General features: G+C 36.4%; 1 protein-coding gene across 1 annotated transcript in view; it reads right to left on the reverse strand.

Annotated features, from left to right (window-relative positions):
* Window positions 1–1,373: 1,373 nt before the first annotated feature.
* Window positions 1,374–20,948, reverse strand: part of LOC125268646 (tonsoku-like protein) — a 28,842-nt gene continuing 9,267 nt past the window's right edge. The window contains exons 12-28 of the mRNA XM_048190992.1: window positions 20,319–20,374; window positions 20,140–20,229; window positions 19,918–19,990; window positions 19,673–19,836; window positions 19,106–19,229; window positions 16,296–16,525; window positions 14,659–15,124; window positions 12,985–13,172; window positions 12,415–12,515; window positions 12,170–12,326; window positions 10,935–11,013; window positions 10,516–10,823; window positions 5,642–5,813; window positions 5,357–5,532; window positions 3,847–3,920; window positions 3,562–3,695; window positions 1,374–1,919 (exon numbers count right to left, since the gene is read on the reverse strand). Coding sequence (XP_048046949.1) covers window positions 1,717–1,919; window positions 3,562–3,695; window positions 3,847–3,920; window positions 5,357–5,532; window positions 5,642–5,813; window positions 10,516–10,823; window positions 10,935–11,013; window positions 12,170–12,326; window positions 12,415–12,515; window positions 12,985–13,172; window positions 14,659–15,124; window positions 16,296–16,525; window positions 19,106–19,229; window positions 19,673–19,836; window positions 19,918–19,990; window positions 20,140–20,229; window positions 20,319–20,374 — 2,795 coding nt within the window. The 3' untranslated portion in view covers window positions 1,374–1,716. The remainder of the gene's footprint in view (window positions 1,920–3,561; window positions 3,696–3,846; window positions 3,921–5,356; window positions 5,533–5,641; window positions 5,814–10,515; window positions 10,824–10,934; window positions 11,014–12,169; window positions 12,327–12,414; window positions 12,516–12,984; window positions 13,173–14,658; window positions 15,125–16,295; window positions 16,526–19,105; window positions 19,230–19,672; window positions 19,837–19,917; window positions 19,991–20,139; window positions 20,230–20,318; window positions 20,375–20,948) is intronic.

Genomic DNA, 20,948 nt, shown 5'->3' on the forward strand with positions numbered 1-20,948 from the left:
TAGTGGTCAAAATATATTCATAGAATTTACTTGACTTTTTAAGATCTTTCCAGTTATTTTTCTAAAATGTTATAATAATGAATAACAATATTAAAAATGTAATATAAAAATAATAAATACACTTCTTTTCAGTGTGATAATAGCAAAAAACTCAAAATTAATTTATTAAATTAACTACCAAAATCAACTCTCAGAGTATTAGTAGACTGTTAGGTATTCGGATTAGTATAAATTGATATACTTGCAAAGTTACTTATAGTCAGTAAGGTCTGTTGGGTAAAGTGTTAGCAGATATTAAGCAGACAGTCAACTAATAATTTAATAACTGCCAATTGACACGTAGTTGCAAAGTTACAGTTAGAAGAATGTCTAAAGTGTACCATCGAAATAAAGTGTTGCCAATGAAGCTCCAAGAGTGTTTGCAAGTTTGCAAGATGCAGAGAAGTTTGACAGCAGTTTTGAAACAGCTAGTCATGTCAGATTCAAACTGCTAGGTTCTAACTGTCTTATTTAAACTATTGACTCTAAAATCCTGTATGTTGTCTTGTTAGGGTGATATACAAACAGAACAACTCAGTGGAATGTGCTGGGTTTGCAAGTGGGCAGTGAAGAAGGTGAAAAAACAGATATCCGATGGAGCAACTCCGGTTAGTACAAGTACTCTTTTATACAGTTTAATAAACAAATTAATGTTATTCAAATACAAATTACAATATTAGAGAATACTTAGAGACTAGCGGCTTAAAGTGTGCTTTTCACTTTCCTACAGGACGAAATAAAAAAGAAGCTGTCGATGGACTGTAAGGAGATCGGGTCTAAGTCACAGTGTAGGAAGTTTGTGAACAAGTACACGGATGCCCTGATCAAAGAACTTTCAACTACTGATGATGCCGGAACCATCTGTGTTAACATTAGTGTTTGCAAGAAATAGGCACGGAGAAATGGGTTAGTTCATCCAAAAAGGAAAATTCTGTCATCAGTTGCACACACTCATGTTTTGGGTAAATAGAACAGTAAATCTCTCCGATTTTGAAGATGAACTAAAGTTTTGTAGGTTTGTAACGACATGAAGATGAGTAAAAGATGACTGAATTTTTATTTTTGGGTGAACTAATCCTTTAATGGCCTATAAGATTCAAAATTTAAAATTCATATTTTCTCTGATAAATTAAAATAATGCAAAAAAAAAAAAAAAAAAGCTGGAAAAGTGCACTGAAGCTAATGGTGTGATTATTGTGGTTTTGTTTATGACAGGTTATTTTTGCAGCCAGCAATTTTTGTTTCTGAAATCAACTGGAAAATAAATGTGTGAAAAACATTCTTTTTTTTGTCTTTGCTCTTTTCCAATTTTTCCAAAAACTTGTACAAACAGATCATGCTTGAATTTGTATTTTATTGGTCCATCAGCACTGCACTACACATTGATGTCTCATGCCCATTTCAAACTCATAATTTCTAGAATTTCACAAAGTAATCTCCAATAAAGACAATTTGCAAAAAGACTAAATGGAATAAAATGGCATTGAGTCACAAGTATAAACAAACAAGTGTCCATACAAATAATTACAATAAAAAAATACATAATGACAATTTCATACATGCCACAATTAGACAATATTTACAGACAAATGTTGTCAAACATTCACCCATTAATAGTAAAAACTTTATACTTGCAACAAAAACAATACTAGCAGAGGCACTACAGCCTAAAATAGTTTACTGCGAGGCTGCAGAGATGCTCAGCATGCATTTGGAGTTGCGAGAGAAGACATGCACAGATTCTGATCTCCGTCTCCAGCTCTGCTGCAGTGCATCCTGGTCTAGCTTATTCAGACTCTGGGAGCACAAACGCAGGTCTCGGATGTGATCAGACAGACTGTCCAAACAAACATCACCCAGAGGGCCTGACACCTGACAGCCTGTCGTGAAGAACGAACTTTAAATGTTAGAGGACACACACTGTAAAATACACAAGCAACATTCACAAACAACAGCAATCATTTCAAGTTTGTTTAGATTAGGGGTCGGCAACCTTTTTTTCATGAAGAGCCATTTTTAAGATTCTGTGGTAATCACTGTGCCCCCATTAATTATAACACTAATAGGATTTATAACTCCTAACTTAATAAAACAAGTTACTATGATGAATGATTATCTCAAAATGTAGATCTGTATGCATGTTTGTGGTACTTTCTTTCTTTCTTGCTATTTAATACTGCAAGATTATGATCTGACTAGAGGCACTAATATAATTAAAAGAAATGATGCATGGGAAACAGTGTCAAAAAAACTTTTACTTTTCATACTAATAAATTTAAAGGTGCCCTAGAATTAAATATTGAATTTATATTGGCATAGTTGAATAACAAGAGTTCAGTACACAAAGACATACACTGAGTTTCAAACTCCATTGTTTCCTCCTTCTTACATAAATCTCATTTGTTTAAAAGACTTCCGAAGAACAGGCGAATCTCAACATAATGCCGACTGTTACGTAACATTTGGGGTGTACGCCCCCAATATTTGCATATGCCAGCCCATGATCAAGCCATTAGACAAGGGCAGAACCTCTGGATGTGCACAGCTGAATCAACAGACTAGGTAAGCAATCAAGAACAACAGCGAAAAATGGCAGATGGAGCAATAATAACTGACATGATCCATGATATCATGATATTTTTAGTGATATTTGTGAATTGTCTTTCTAAATGTTTCGTTAGCATGTTGCTAATGTACTGTTAAATGTGGTTAAAGTTACTATCGTTACTTACTGTATTCACGGAGACAAGAGAGCCGTCGCTATTTTCATTTTTAAACACTTGCAGTCTGTATAATTCATAAACACAACTTCATTCTTTATAAATCTCTCCAACAGTGTGTAATGTTAGCTTTAGCCACGCAGCATAGCCTCAAACTCATTCAGAATCAAACGAACATCTTGTAAAGATCCATTTTGAGGATTATATTAGCTGTGTGAACTGTGTTTATGCTGTTCAAGGCAAGCGCGAGCTCCGGGGGAGGGGGAGCACGAGAATTAAAGGGGCCGCAACCTATATATCGGTGCATAGTTAATGATGCCCCAAAATAGGCAGTTAAAAAAATGAATTAAAAAAAATCTATGGGGTATTTTGAGCTGAAACTTCACAGACACATTCAGGGGACACCTTAGACTTATATTACATCTTTTAAAAAGAAGTTCTAGGGCACCTTTAATTACTTGTCAAAAACAGAATGACATATTTGTACTAGCAATTCCTCACACTTATGATCAGATCTGAAAGCTCATAAAGTAATAGTACAGGTCTGAATTGTCAGTAAACCTACTACAGGGACGGTACCCTTAAATCCCCTTCAAGCTAACCGTCTTACTCTTGTAAACATCACTGTTTTGAGGTTTGAACCTAAAACCTTTATGTTATCAGCCCAGAATAGATCATTAACCACTGGCAGGATCCAAAAAGCAAAATACACAATAAAAGGACAATTTATGCCTTCAAGCAGACAAGATGCTGGCAATCAATCCTAAATATCACTAAAAAGCACCTGGGGAAAAGAAAATACCTTGAAGGTTGAGATGGGTCAAAGGTCGCTGGGCTTCCATGAGGGCGTTAAGGAGACTTTGAAGACCGACTGTGGTCACTGAAGGATTTGCAGACAGGTCCAAAGACACCAGGGAAGGACAAACAGGAAGACACCTAAAAAGAACCAATGATCATTATTAAGAATTTATTATAAATATGTAATTTTACAATAATAATTATTACTGTAAAGAGCTGCTAACTGAAATAAGGATATAAATGATGCATTAACATTTCAGTACAGTAAAAGAATAGTTGAATGATTCACCTAGCAAGTAAGAGGACGCTGTGGTCCGTAAGGCCATTTCCAGCCAGATTCAAGTGTGTGAGTGGACAGTCACCCTGGAAGCCAAATATAAACATTTAGTCAATATTATTTACATAACTATTCAGTGTTAAATAGACTTCAATACTTTTTTTACGGATGCTACTATAGCATGTGTGGAGCAAAAATCATAGGTGCAGGTTTGATGCATACGCAGTTATTTAACATCCAAATTGTACCTCTGATCCAACTGTACTCTGTCTACTGTCAGCTGAAAAAAATTGATTAATAATGATTATGTGTATTTTAAACTTTATGTGATCATGTGTATTACACTCTCCTTGCCAACCTTCCGGATTCTTGATTGCTAAGTGATATCAGATATCAGACCAAGAGAAAAAAATTGAATTGCGATTTTTCTGGTTAAAATTGCGATTTAAAATGTGATTTATAAAACAAATGGATTGTGCTAATATATTAATTTGACTAATAATAATAATAATAATAATAATAATAATAATCATTATTACCAAATTAAAATATTAAACCAAATAGGAAATTCGGTTTGATTTCGATTAATCGTGCAGCACTAATTTCCAACCCTTTTGGCTTGCCATAAAAGAAGGCTGGGTCTCAAGCGCGACACTGAAAAAGCTACGAGATGAGGTGCAATGGTCAAAGATGTCCATCTAGCGCATTTTTACAGTTAAAGCAGTGGAGCTTACTGTAAACAGCATGGAGTAATAGTGTCATCTCCCTAAGAACTTCATGATTGGCCCAAAGGAGACCTTTTGCGATCAGACCTCGTACATTCTCATACTGGTAATCTTCATTCTTTGTTCACACAGCATCATATCAGGAATTTACTGGTAATCAGTACCGGCACTTGCTAGGTTTTTGCTAGGTTTCGCTTGAAATAGATATCGCAACAGAAGGGGCCTTGAGAAAGAGCCCTGACACAGAAATGAACAGAGACTTGGCCACCAAAATTAATCAAAAATGCCCTCCAAAAATCAAGATATATGGGGCAAAAATGTCCCTGTATGAGTTTTGGTTTTTAACATTCATAACAGGATATAGAGGACCTTTTTCCTGAATATCAGCACAATTGCAAATGTGATAGCCTGTTGATTTTATACAACAATTTAAAAAAAAAACAAGAAGTTAATGTTAGGTGACTTTCATATTAGACTTAGAAACTTGTCTGTTTTTGACAACCGTACAAATCCACATTTATTCCAACTGTTTGTTTGAAATGGGCCTCCGAATTGCAAAGGCTTCTCATACCTACCGGTAAATTGCCAAAATCGATTTACTGGTATTTTTGAAAGGGTCCCGTTTACATGTGATCTCTACCATAATTTACCGGTAAAGATGTATGTGTGAAAAGGGGCTATTATTAGCAATATTAAAAAAGGTTGAGCTGCTTAATATTTGTGGAAACTGTGATACATTTTTTCATTTTTGATTGATAAAAAAAGTTAAAAGAACTATGGACAAGAAATCAGTGTACCTGTGTCAGGAGTTTAGTAAGGATCTCCATGACAGGCTGGTCGGATGGACCTCTACAGACTGCAGAAAGCTGAAGGTGCGTGAGACACTGCATCGGTAAAGTCTTCAACACAAGCTCAAAACCAGTGGAGCCCAGTGCATTATGGGAAAGGCACACCGACCGCATATTCCCGGTGCCTGGAGAGCACAATATAGCATTACAGAAACAACATAAATCTACCTTGGTTTCATTTGGTTGTCAAACCACTTCAGATCAGATGTAGCTCAGATATGACAATGCACTTACTGGCCATGGCATTGGCTAATAGGAGACGGTGTTGCTGGAGGAAACGTGCAGAGAGGCCACAGGCTTGCAGGGACAGAGAGGAGAGCAGGGGACAAGCGGACAGAAGACTTGCTAGTGCTTGTGTCCAGCCATCACCCAGAGGATTCATGCTTAAATTCAACTCCTCTAGGCACTACAGAGACAAAAAAAATGTGAACAGAAAAGGAGAGTGAAAATGAATATAAAAATAATTAAGAGAAAATTATGAAAACTCAAACCTCTGTATCAATGTATGTATCAATACCCCAATAGATCCACTTTAATTTGATAGTCCACTTTAGACATTCTACTAACTATAAGTAACTTTGCAATTACATGTCAACTACCTCATTCATTTTCAACTACATGTCAATTCTCATTAAAGTATTAGTAGACTGCTGATGATTTTTTACAACATTGACACTTAATTGAATATACACTGAAAATGTGAATAACGACACTATTGTCTTCTACAGAGCTGCTTTACAGCTGAATTTGAATTAAAATTTCAGAATTGTCACTGAACACAGTTATTTACGGGGCCCCAGACATGACATGCAGGAAAAAAAAAAAAAAAAAAAAAAATAGTAGGCTAAATCGTTCCCTCGATTTACTAAATAGTGCACACGATTTCCTATTTCGTTCCCTCGATGTTCATGATTTATAAATTGAGGGAACGAAATAGGAAATCATGTGCAAGATTTAATTTTTTTTCTTGCATGTCATGTGAGGGGCTCCGTAGTTATTGAACTGAATCAACAGTGTACTGACTTGAGCTGAATCATGACACTGTTGATTTTCCAGAGCTTCTTTACAGCAGAATTTGAACTTGTCTCATATTCGATTAAGTTTGCAATTGCATCATTGAAAAATCACTTTCCTGTTTACTACTATGAAACAATCGGTATTGCATAAAGCTTTATATAAATGAAGTTGTCTTGACTTAAGGACCTTTAAATTGTATAAAGATCACATAATGAATATGAATATTCAGCCAAAGAAACGCCTTCCCACAACTGACTATACAAATCAACTTAAGAATTTTTTTCCAATGATGTAATTATTTTACAGGACTTTACCAGGCCTGGAAATAACACTTTTGAAATTTAGGCATTTATCCAAACTGACTTATATTGCATTCAAGGTATAAACACACACATATATATATATATATATATATATATATATATATATATATATATATATATATATATATATATATATATATATATAATTTTTATAAAGAATAATTGATGACGGGCCATTGAATTCTTAGAAAATAATGCACACCCGAGGTGGTAATGTGGGTTACCACACCTCAAGATGTTGTATTAAGACATTTGTCAGTTTTTTGTCCTTAAAACACTTTTTGCGGGACTAATTTCTTACACATTTCATACCAAGTCTCCGTTGCCAATTCCAAAACGTCATTTCAGAACTAGTAATGGAGGCTTGAGCCTTGATAGCAGAATAATACAGTTGATACAATTATTAACGCAGTTGAGAGAGAGAGAGAGAGAGAGAGAGAGAGAGAGAGAGAAATCTGCTCCTCTACACAACAGACTGTAATGTTTGGCACACAGTAATCTGTAAATATTACAAAAGTTACAGAAAACTGGGCATCTGTAATGGCAGACAAATTCAAATTTATGAAGAAGATACCCTGATCGACAAATACATTAACCAAAACAAAACCAACATTTTTTATTCAATTTGGCATGAAGGTCTTCTGTCTAAACTTCTAGAATCAGGTATCGGGGGTAAAACATACAACAGTATAAAAACAATGTACTCAAACAATCAATGCCTTAAAATGGGCAATAAACAGTTCTTCACTCCAGGATGGGGTGTGAGACAAGGCTGCCCACTAGGGCTGGGCGATATATCGCATGCGATTGTCACGCGCATTTCGTCAGTAAAGCCGGTTCCCTGATTACCGCTAAATCGCCATCACCTGCTTTCAAATGGAGCGGCATTTAATAGACAGAGCCGTAGTTCACTGATAAGCTACGCAATATCGCGTTCATTATCACAGATGAATCGCCTTCGATAATGAACGCGATATTGCGTAGCTTGTCAGTGAACTACGGCTCTGTCTATTAAATGCTGCTCCATTTGAAAGCAGGTGATGGCAATTTAGCGGTAATCAGGGAACCGGCTTTACTGACGAAATGCGCGTGACAATCGCATGCGATATATCGCCCAGCCCTACTGCCCACTATCACCAACCTTCTTCAATATTTACATTAATGAATTGGCGAAACAACTAGAAGAATAAGCAGCATCTGGCCTCACATTTCATGACTCAACTATAAAGTTCCTCCTGTATGCAGATGATCTGGTCCTGCCAGATCAACAGAAGAGGGTCTACAGCAGAACCTGGACATCCTGCATCGGTTCTGTCAGACCTGGGCCCTGACTATCAACCATAACAAAACTAAAGTACTAACATTCCAGAAAAGTCCTAGATGTCAGGGAAAGAGATACAATTTCATTGGTCAAAACTGATCATGCCACAAGCTAGCTACACATACCTCGGACTGAAACTGGAAAGCTAAATTTGGCCATGAATTAACTGAAAGAGAAAGAAGGGCCTAATCCAAATCCAAATTGATATACCAATCAGAATCTGGCTCAAAATATTCCAATCAGTCATTGAACCTATTGCACTATATGGCAGTGAAGTTTGGGGTCCTCTTCTAAACCACAAATTTGACAAATGGGACAAAAACCCAACAGAAGCCCTGCATGCCGAGCAAGGCAGAATTAGGCCTTTATTAATCCACATTGAGAAATGAGCCATCACATTTTGGAAACATCTAAAAAATGATTGACCCCAACTCTTACCATTTTAAAGCCCTTAAAGATCATGAAATGAACACTGAAAAAAGCCCCCTGATTCAGATGGTCCCGAAGCTGCAAAAACAAACTAACATGACTAACAACAGCCAACCCACAGAACACTGACACATTCAACCACAGAATAGGCCCAACCAAATTATAAAAGCACAAAAAAAAAAAATTACCTCACTAAAACAACAGAAAAACTAAGTAAACTTGAATGTCATTTGGCCCTAAATAGAGACTACACAACAGCAGAATATCTGAGTACAGTGAAAAACCATAAATTAAGAAGAATAATAATGAGGTACAGACTGAGCAATCACATGCTGACTGTAGAGACGGGCAGATAAAGACAGAACTGGCTGCCCAGAGAGAACCGCGTCTGCCCGCACTGTGACCAGGGAGAAGTCTGCCAGTCAGCAACACTTCCTCACCAGCTGCCCTAACTATGAGGAAATCAGAAAGACATTTTTGAAATACTTTGCCCTAACTTCATAAAATTAAGCAATAAAACACAAATTCAACATTTATTAGGTGAAAAAAGAGATTGTTTCCTACTAGCAGCAAGATACATTGATGCCTGTCACAAAAAGAGGGATTTGACTAATCATTAATGCGCTCACACACAAACACACACACACACACACACGCAGACTCACGCACATACACACTGAATTCTAAATTCTTCACAGAATTCCAAAATGTTGATTGATTGTTCTACTTACTTTTTTATGTGTGTACATGTACATGTATGTTGATTCACTAAAAATTTAGAAACGCTTTGGCAATACATTGTAACAACTGTCATGCCAATAAAGCACACTTTGAATTGAATTATATTGTTTGAATAGAGCATATCTGAGTCTCTCACAGCAGCAGTGTCTCTACTAATAGTGAAACCATAAGTTTATCTACCTCAAGAACCACAGTTCACAGAATCACAGTTATAATCTCGCTGGTGAAAATTTCAAGTAGCCTTTAAGTTGCTAAACTATTTTACTGATTAATTCGTCAGAGCAGCACTGACAAAACATTTCTGTGCGAGTGTGTCCGTACTGAAAATAACTGCGCACCTTAGAACGTTGATCAACCAATCAGATTTGAGCATTCAACAGCCCTGCAGTATAAATATATATTCAAAACAGTGCTTCATGAAGCTTCGAAGCTTTATGAATCTTGTTTCAAATCAGTGGTTCGGAGCGTGTATCAAAGTTTTTTTTGGCACACAAAAAGTATTCTCGTCACTTCATAAGATTAAGGTTGAACCACTGTAGTCACATGAACTGTTTTAAATTTTTTAGGTTTTAAGTTTTTAGTTCTTTTCTGGGTGTTTGAAAGTGTTAATTATCTTGCCATCTGATTTTATCAAAAATATCTTAATTTGTGTTTCTTTTGGGTGTGGAACGACATTAATGAGTAATTAATGACAGAATTTTCATTTTTGGGTGACCCTTTAAGTGTACTGACCTACTTTTTATTTATTTGTCCAAAATTTGACAAATTCTGTGACATTCCATGTTATACAGTAAATTCTGCTTTTATGACTGGATTCCCTCCGTGTTTTCTGCATCACGGAAATCATACAGCCCCGAGAGTTGAGAATGAGAAGCGGCTTGGGTGCGATACACTTATATAGATCAGTGGTTCACGCACTTTTGGTGTGAACTCGAAACCTGAGGGAATTAGTAAAATGATAAGTAATGCTTATCATGCTGACGGTATGGCCTGTGCCGCTGGGAACAAAATGGATCGGCTCAGAATCAGTAAGACATGAGACGGACTGGCCAGTCACTGATCCGGGCCAATCATGCGGAAAATCGTCTGATTCCGATCCCTGGCCGATCGATCGGTGCATCTCTACATCGCCGTCCTGACCCCAAACCTGCCTGGTTTTGTGAACCCAGATAGACCGGCACTTGCGCTTTCACTCCAAATAAACAGCTGCAATGTTGCTGGCAGTGTGAATGCAGCTTTATAGCCTTTTATTACTGAATGAATTAAAGTATACTTACAGGAAAAGCAGCTTGACTCTTTGTTTCCAATGTGTCCGATGCTTTTTTGAGACCCTCTCCAGTAATCTGATTGGCTGATATGTCTAAAATCCTGAGTCTGGGCATAGTGGCAGCAGCAGACATTATTTCTGGAAGGAGATCGTTGTTCAGACGGTTGGCAGTGATGCGCAGCTCCGTGAGACTGGCCTGCAGTTTTAGCGCTCGGAGGAGAGGAGTCAGAGACGCCGGAGACAAACTGAGTCCACAGACGTTCACACAGGAGCTGCTGTCCTGCACCTCACACAGCCGGGACACACGCCGGTTCTCCTCTGAAACACACATAACATGAAAAAAAATGAGACAAGCATGTTTTGTAATAAAAAAGATCCCAGATTTCTTTATGACTGAAAAGAAGTTTAATAAAACAAAGAGTCGCTCACCCACTCCCAGACTCTGACAGGCTTTCCTGTAGCGCTCGGGGAGCGGAGGAAGATCCCATGAACACACTTCAGCAAGAACCTGCAGCAGGAAGATTGACATAAAAATGAAAAAAAGAAAGGTTTTTGGTGGAAATGAACAAACTTTTAGCCTGTTTGCCACACAAAGCTACTGTATGGAGCCAAAACACTTATAGTAGGCTTTAGCACTCTAGTTGTATGGACTACTTTTATGGATTTTTTTTTTTTTTTTTTTTTTGTTCAAAGGTGAAAATCAGCCTGGACAATATTGTTAAAACCATAGAACAATTTAAAAAAAAAGAAGAAGAAGAAGAAGAAGAAGAAGGAAAAAAAAAGAAGAAGCCAAGCCCTTTCACACTTCAAACCCACCCAGTAATATTTATAATGCATTACTTAATATGATGGTGCAACTTCACTACTAGACTAAATCATATGTTATAAATATTATTATTTTTTGGTTTTGCGTCAATGAAGTTTCAAATAATTTTGAAAACCAAATTTAAAACATGAAAATTACTAGACTATATAATCATGATTTTGGTATGGAATCTTGTTTCCATCATGGAATAAAAAAATAATTGCAACTTTTTATTTCACAATTCTGACTTTTTTCCCCCTCAGAATTGCGAGTTTATATCTCATTTTTCTGACATTATATCTTGCAATTTTAAGTTTGTACCTCTCATTTCTGAGAAAAAAATTTACTCAGAATTGGAACTTTATTTCTCACAATTGTGACTTTATATATCACAATTAAAAAAGGAAAAAAAGAAATTACCTTTTTAATTTTTTATATCCTGACAACAAGCTTCCATAATTTGGTCATAAATAGTTTTTTGTTTTATTGTGACATGGTGATAAAAATGTTGTTCTAAAAAGGTGGTAAGAAAGGAACTACACAATAGTGAGAGACTAATGTGCAATAAAACAGTAAATAACAGTAAATAAAATAGTGTAATATCGGTCTATTATTATATTATATTATATTATATTATATTATATTATATTATATTATATTATATTATATTATATTATATCCACATGAAAAAAAAATATTATTATATAATTACAATAATTTATTTTCCTGGTAATTATTTTTCTCTTAGCTGTGACAGTATGATTGTTTTGCTACAATTCCTCTATAAACTTTTTATTCTAAAACTAAAAAATTTTGCAAAAGCAAAACAATACACAGAAGTTTTCACGTGACCTCTGACCTCTTCATTGGTGTGCAGTACGGCCAGCAGTGGATCTGTGGGTAAGAGCAGAGCGCCCTCTTTCTGCAGGGACAGACGTGGCAGTAATCCACACATCTGATAGTAGCGCTGAGCGGCCTGCTCACACAACCATGCCACCGTACAGGAGTCTGCCTCACTGCACAAACACAAAAACAATATCTAGATTACATACACTCAGATCCCACTACACACACTATCTGACACATACAAAACTAGCATCAGACCTGTGAGGAACTGGAATAAGGAAGACATTGTCCTGAACTCTGACCCTCATCCTGATTGGTGCAGGCACATGTGCTGTTCGGTTCTGGAATGATGCTGGCGACTTTAAAAAAAACAAAACAATAATCATTATTCAGTCTATTAACTTGTTAATCATAGCAGTCTGTAAGTATCAAACACAATGAGTAGTATTATGTAGAAATAAAAGTATTATTTGTAACCTACTTTTTAAACTTTTTTTTAGTAATGTTTTACATAAAATTGGGTTAAAAACGCAGAAGAACTGCATTTATTTCCAAAATGGTAACTGAATGCCACTTTCTTAATTAAACATACAAAGTAATGAGGTTATTATAATAATACACTTGCATATAGCATACCATTTCACATATTAAAAAAAATAAATAAATAAAAAATAGCAAGCACTATAGAGTGCAAACTGTACAGTAGTGTTGTAGTCAAATGAGACCAAGACCAAGAACTTCAAAAAATTCTTGAGTACAGCAACACTACTGTACAGTATGCTAGCATTCCATTCCAAACACAGCCAATGATATAGTGAGGCTTATTACCATTGACTGATGGGTAGGAGGTGCAGGGTCATGAATGGGGTCCGATTCTTGGGTCATGATGGGACTCTGCGACCTGCTGACCTCTCTCCTGCCCAGCATCATCATCCCGGGCAGTTGATTCATCTTGACCTGCCGAGACTTATTAGTGCCCTTCTTCAGAGATAGACCCCTAATGGAGGAACTCTGAACTGCAATGAGAAAAATCCAAGAGAGTCAGCTGACCTTTAAAAATAATTGTCAACATGGTGATCAGGACCCCAAAATTAATAAAAAAAATTGTAATGAAAAGAAATAAACTGCAGAATAGTGTGAGACATAAAAACTAATTAACAACAGGTAATGAAATAGTTTAGCATAATTTAATATCAGTATTATTATTATTATATTAACATTAAATTATAAAAATCATACAAAATAATATATATATATATATATATATATATATATATATATATATATATATATATATATATATATATATATATAGTATATATTATATTATTTTATTAGTTAGCTACCCATTATCACAAAATAAATGTTAACATGGTAATCAGAACCACAAAAATATTCATATGAAAATGTGAGGAAAAAAAAAAAAGAGACATCAAATTAATTAAGATTGGCAATAAAACAGTTTAGTGTCATTAATATCTGTCTATTAAATATTATTGTATTACATTACATTGCAGTCAAATATTATTGTATGATATATAGTAGAGACTGACCAATCAGTATCAAGTATTTCAGAAGTGTAAATTTCAGTGTTGGGAAATGTTATTTTTGAAAGTGTTTGATGAAATGTGTTACATTACTGTGTTAATTACAATATAAGTAACTGTTAATTGTCATTCATTTTTAAGAAAACTAATGTTGGAGCTACTTTTGCATTACTTTATTAAAGGTGCCCTAGAATGTTCTTTCACAAGATGTAATATAAGTCTAAGGTGTCCCCTGAATGTGTATGTGAAGTTTCAGCTCAAAATACCCCATAGATTTTTTAATTATTTTTTTTAACTGCCTATTTTGGGGCATCATTAACTATGCACCGATTCAGCGCGCAGCCCCTTTAAATTTCTCGCCCCCCAAATATCACTAAAAATATCATGATATCATGGATCACGTCAGTTATTATTGCTCCATCTGCCATTTTTCGCTATTGTCCTTGCTTGCTTACCTAGTCTGATGATTCTGCTGTGCACATCCAGACGTTATTACTGGCTGCCCTTGTGTAATGCCTTGATCATGGGCTGGCATATGCAAATATTGGCGGCGTGCATATTAATGATCCTGACTGTTACGTAACAGTCGGTGTTATGAGATTTACATAAGAAGGAGGAAGCAATGGAGTTTGAAACTCAATTTATGTATTTTCCATGTACTGAACTCTTGTTATTCAACTATGCCAAGGTAAATTCAATTTTTGATTCTAGGGCACCTTTAAAGTGTTGCATTACTTTAACATTAAATAAATGCAAGGGAGCGCAAAAAAATAAAAATAAAAATAGTTGTTGGATATTAAATGTAGGATTTATCATGTAAGAATAGAACAAGAACTAAAAGCGAAGCTTCAACTAAATTAATAAAAAATTAAGAATTCTGATTACATTATTTTGTGTACATTGAAATCCTCATTCATTTAATGAGTGGATATGATTGTGCCGGTATGTCACACACCTCTAGGAGAAGCTTCAGCAGATCCTGAGATATGATTGTGATTTCTGAAAGTTGTTTCCCGTGGGATGTTGTGCTCAGAAACTCTCCGCTTCTTCTTGGGTTGCACATCACTCAGGTCATCCTCCAGCCAATCATCTGCCAGATACTGCTCCTCTGGGACCAAAGCTGATCTGCTATTGGCCGACACTGCTGGTGTGCTGGTAAAGGCCGGCTCTGATAGACTCTGAGAGAGGAGGCGGGATTTGGCACTGCCCAGGTTCTGCATGGCCTTCTGGTACTCCAGTCTGCCCAATTCTGACTGCGGAGGCAACGCGGTCTCTCTGACACTTAATACGGAGGGCAAATCCTGACTGGGTGGAAATTCCTGTGAGGATTGGGCCACTGGGGAACGCGGTTTTGACCGAACAGGACGAAGAGGACTGAGCAAGCAGTCAGAGTCGGAATTATCCGAAGTACTGCTCTCGTTCTAAAACAACGACAACAAAAAATTGTATCTCTTAAAATTAGACAAATAGAAAATCTGAGGAAGAACTAGTGCTGCACAATATTGGAAAAAACTGACATTGCAATATTTTGTTTAGAAGCATGTTGATCAGTAGGGATGTGCCCAAAGCATAATTCCAAATTCGGAAAGGTACGGAAAATTAATAATGCATTCTATGGAGCCCCTGAAGGGACATTTTGTTTATTTTGATGGGTGGATGGCAAATAGAAATATGAGATGCTAGTTTCAGAGAGAAGCACTGCACTGTGTTCATTTACACATTCAGCTCATGATATCAGTGTCTTAGGGCCGTAACACACCAAGTCGACAGTCGGCCAATATTGGGCCGTCGGTGAGCAATTGTCGGTCTAGTCTTTGCTGTGTTCCACACATCAGCTGTATTCAGGCTCACGTTGGTGGCAGTTTGGCCAATTCAGCATGTTGAATAGGCGTCAGGCCGTCGGTCAGAGAGCTCACTCTGATTGGCTGTTCAGTTTAGTGAATGAAAATAAAAGCGAAAGTGATGAAAGCGATTAAAGAAGGCTGACTCTGAACAGAAAGCTGTTCTAATTTTACATCATCTTGCCTGAGCATTCCAAAATGCAAATATTTTCATAGCAACATGAGCTGCCTAAAATGAAGAAAGTGATCAAAATGATTGATATTGAAAATGGTAATCCAGCGCTGCTTCGTTTACAGTTTGTATATCTGATTTGGTTTCTCTTTTTGAATGACGAATATAGACTATTGATACCTGCTAATATAGACTGTTATTTCCTTACACGCAGATGGAAAAGGCACATGCTAGTTGACAGTCGGCAGAAGTCTTTGATGTGTGTTGAAACGCAGCTTTTTAGTCCAGACGTAGCTGACGCGGGGCGACAACACAGTCAGCTTTCGTCGCCGCTAGTTCTCTGATGTCAGCTTGGTGTCACGGCCTTTGGAAATTGCACGATTCACAGTAAATAAGCAGAGCCATTCTGAGATGATTGATCTACACATGTAAATGCCTTGCTTCACTAAAACAGGTAGCACATATATTTAATTAAATAGCAGCCGGCGCAATCCGGCAATCGCACTAAGCCATATCGCAATATTTTATTTCAACATATTGTGCAGCCCTAGGAAAAACTGATCAGAAAAGCAACTTTACCCCATACAGAACATCTGCTTCCATCCCTCGTGGCCGGCGGGCTGAACCTGAGGTGCCCCTGCGTCTGGGAGCTGAGTCTTTTGGAGTAGGGACAGTCGGAGCGGGACGTGGAATGATCTGCTGGGTTGACGGCGGTGACTCCTTCAGCAGTGGTTCTGAATACTCTGCATCAAACAGCTGACTGTCCTGAAGCTCCTTCTGCTGCCGTGGAGCCGTCGATACAACTGAAACTACAGCAGAATAAGACAAGGATTTTTAAATACTTCCTTTTTGAAGTATCAAAAGCTCCTCAAATAAATCAAATATTCTTGAAGGTTCTGTCAATCTAATTTAGGTCATTAAATCAAGTACTGTACTGAATTTTATTGAATTTTATTTTGTGAAATATTATTACAATTTAAAATAACTGTTTTCTATTTGAATATATTTCACAAAGTAATTTATTCCTGTGATGGCAAAGCTGAATTTTCAGCATCATTACTCTCAGTACTCTCATTACTCAGTCTTGAGTGTCACATGATCCTTCAGAAATCATTCTAATATGCTGATCTGCTGCTCAAGAAACATTTAATGTGTACAATTGTACAAAATATTTGTGTACAATATTTTTTTTTCAGGATTATTTGATGAATAGAAAGTTCAAAAGAACAGTGTTTATCTGAAATCTAATCTTTTGTAACATTATAAATGTCTTTACTGCCACTTTTGATTGATTTAATGCATCCTTGCTGAATAAAAGTATTAATTTCTTTAATTTCTTTTCAAAAAAATAAAAATAAAAATAAAAATTCTTACTGACCCCAAACTTTTGAACGGTAGTGTATAATGCTACAGAAGCTTTGTATTTCAGATAAATGCTGTTCTTTTGAACTTTCTATTCATCAAGGAATCCTGAAAAAAAAAGTACACAACTGTCATTTCAGACAGAGGGTCAGAATGAAGGTTGAACAACAATATTTTCAACCTTCATTCTGACCCTCTGTCTGAAATGATGCATTTTTAGGTGAGGCTCCTTTAAGGCCTGTCAGTAAATGGCCACAGTTCTGACTGGCTAACATCTTCTTCTTCACCGCCCACTTGCCCACTATTGCACGTGAGTTTGTGTTTTGAAAACATTATCCATATTAAACTGTCATTTACAGACAAAGCATTATGAAATCATTTACTTACAATTTGTGATGCAGCTGCTGTCAGATTCAATACAGTTGTCAACAAAAGTTTCTTTGTGAACTCTCCGTTACACTGTGCCTCGTTTACAAAACAAAATGCTCTGAACAAACCGACGTGACCTGGGACGCCATTAAAATAAACCTGTACATAAAAAGTCTGTACAAAGATGCAAACGAGCTGTTTAAACTGGACGTGTCTTTCACACTTCCATTTGTCCTGTTGTCGACAAAATGAACATGCATCTGTATACTGTATCCAGTGTAGACAGCACCAGTGATTATAATGAGGTCTTCTATTTGCTTTTGACGCGACACTCAAATCCAGAGTAGGCAAGTGTTAGCCGTTAAGCGACTGAATGCCAGTGGGCGGAGCCTATGGTGCGGTGATGAATAACTTTTCGTTGATGTCTTGCTCTGAGCCAGTCATATGCAAATGAATTTGCCCATGTGACTTCACAGATCCCACAATATCAAAACAAGCCGTTTTTGGAGCTTGATTAAATAAAAGCTTTGTTTAAAATAAGGAGGATATTTAAAGCTATGAAACCTGCAAAATGTTTTAATGGTACAAAGACCTCTTATATGTCAAAAGATCAAGGTAAATTTGTTTTTTCATGTCATGACCCCTTTAAAACACATTAAGCATATAAATCAGCAATAAATCATCTGTCAGACATTAAAGGTGCCCTAGAATTAAAAATTGAATTTATATTGGCATAGTTAAATAACAAGAGTTCAGTTAATGGAAATGACATACAGTGAGTCTCAAACACCATTGTTTCCTCCTTCTTATATAAATCTCATTTGTTTAAAAGACCTCCGAAGAACAGGCGAATCTCAACATAACACCGACTGTTACGTAACAGTCGGGGTGTACACCCCCAATATTTGCATATGCCAGCCCATGATCGAGGCATTACACAAGGGCAGCCAGTATTAATGTCTGGAGCTGCACAGCTGAATCATCAGACTAGGACAACAGCAAAAAATGGCAGATGGAGCAATAATAACTGACATGATCCATGATTACATGATATTTTTAGTGATATTTGTAAATTGTCTTTCTAAATGTTTCGTTAGCATGTTGTTAATGTACTGTTAAATGTGGTTAAAGTTACCATCGTTTATTACTGTATTCACAAAGACAAGACTGTCGTTATTTTCATTTTTTAAACACTTGCAGTCTGTATAATTCATAAACACAACTTCATTCTTTATAAATCTCTCCAACAATGTGTAATGTTAGCTTTAGCCACGGAGCACTATCAAACTCATTCAGAATCAAATGTAAACATCCAAATAAATACCATACTTATGCGATTAGACATGTTGCATGACGAACACTATGTAAAGATCCATTTTGAGGGTTATATTAGCTGTGTGATCTTTGTTTATGCTGTTTAAGGCAAGCGCGAGCTCTTAAAGGGGCCGCAGCCTGAATCGGCGCATATTTAATGATGCCCCAAAATAGGCAGTTAAAAAAATTAATTAAAAAAAATCTACGGGGTATTTTGAGCTGAAACTTCACAGACACATTCAGGGGACACCTTAGACTTATATTACATCTTTTAAAAAGACGTTCTACGGCACCTTTAAAAAAAAACATATTGCATAATATACGAGTATCTTTTATTTCCTCACCATCTCCTGATAGTGCTCTCTTGAGGAGTTTCTCAGTCTCCAAACAATCCTGCTTTGTCTCGTGGTCCAGCTGTCGGCTGTAAGTCTTAAACCACTGACGAAGAGTGTCCAGAGGAGTATGTCCCTATAAATAAATAAATATTTACATATAAGACAAATGTGCATAGAATCAATAAAGAGAGACGATGAATCGATCAGTTTTGTTCCTGAAAGGAAGATGAGAATGCTAGTGTAAGTAGCCTTGTGTATAACCAATACAACTCACCAAGACTGCTCAAGAATACAGTAAAAAAATACAGTAAAATTTTATGAAATATTGATGCATAGCTGAATTTTCAGCATCATTACTCCAGTCTTCAATGTCACATGATCCTTCAGAAATCATTATTCTAATATGATGACCTGCTGCTCAAGAAACATTCCTTTTGTTATCGATGTTGAAAACAATTGTGCTGTTTAATATTTTCAATGGTTTAATTGTTTTTATAAAACTAAATTAGAAAGTGTATATTTAAACCACATTTATTTAAATACATGCAATTTGAAATGCACGCATGTTTGCCTGACCTTGCCATTACGAACAGTGACAGATGCCCCTTTCTGCACCAGCAGTCGTGCTACATGGAAGTGGCCGCAGTTCAGTGTGTCATGCAGGGGTGTGACACCATCACAGTCTCGACCCCCGGGGTCATTTATATTTGCTCCACGGTCCAGCAGTAAAGCTACAATCTCTGAAAAAGAAGAAGATGATCTCAGTCTCTCTGATGAGCTATATATTCATAATACCATATTGAACCTGCAGAATGCAGTACCTTGATGACCGTAGTTACAGGCTTCATGCAGAGGAGTCCACCCACAGTAATCCCTCAAGTTAACTGGGTGACCCTGTCAAAGAAAATCAACCAAACACATAACAGAGAAAGGTCCATTTTACACATGGTGTTTTAACATCCATCAAATACTTCCTCAAAAGGGTCAAAGCCATTTCACTCTTAAAAGGTGAAGTACCAACACTTAAAAAAAGCCAAACCCACCTGATCAATCAGGCACTGAACCTGCTTTAGGTTTCCCTCTATACAGGCCCTGTGGAGAACCGTCTCGCCCTTCTCATTCCGTCGGTTCCACTGCGCAAACAACAAAGATTCAACAAGATGAACAAATAATAAAACACAACGGTGAAGAACAGCATAAACCACGGACTCTAAGATCTCACCCTTTGCGTCTTCCTCTTGCCTGTGACGATCTTATCGTAACCCTCCAGATCATCGTCTGCACAAACAGATTATTCACTCACTCAGACATAATTGAACATCCTGATTACATGCATAAATAAACATATTTGTTGCATCAAAACAAACTGGACCAGGCCAATATTTTTCATCATTAAAAAAAAAAAAACACATTGCATTTTGTTAATTGAACATATCATATAGTAAATATTAAGTAAATATCAGGTCTACTAATGTGATACCTTGGTACTTTGATATATAATATGGCACATATCATGGTATTTATGCCAAGGTACTTCAATGGTTTGCATGTGATAAGTGAAATCAAGGTACTGTATATGCATGGTAATTTCAAAATGCCAAGGTATTACCATCTGATGCCATCACTGTACCATGGTAACACTAAGTGTTGTTATTGTTAACTAAAACAAACTATTAAAAATGTATTTTGCTATCTGAAACAAAGCTAAAATAAAATAAAATATAAAAATTAGACAAAAAACGTAAACAAAATTCAGAAATGTTGCCTTGGCCACAAATTGAAATAAAATTTCACAGTTTAAGTACAAATTACTAAAACTAAAACTAAATAAATAAATAAATGAAAGCTAAAT

The sequence above is a fragment of the Megalobrama amblycephala genome, linkage group LG5 (assembly GCF_018812025.1).
Source record: "Megalobrama amblycephala isolate DHTTF-2021 linkage group LG5, ASM1881202v1, whole genome shotgun sequence".
Lineage (NCBI taxonomy): Eukaryota > Metazoa > Chordata > Actinopteri > Cypriniformes > Xenocyprididae > Megalobrama > Megalobrama amblycephala.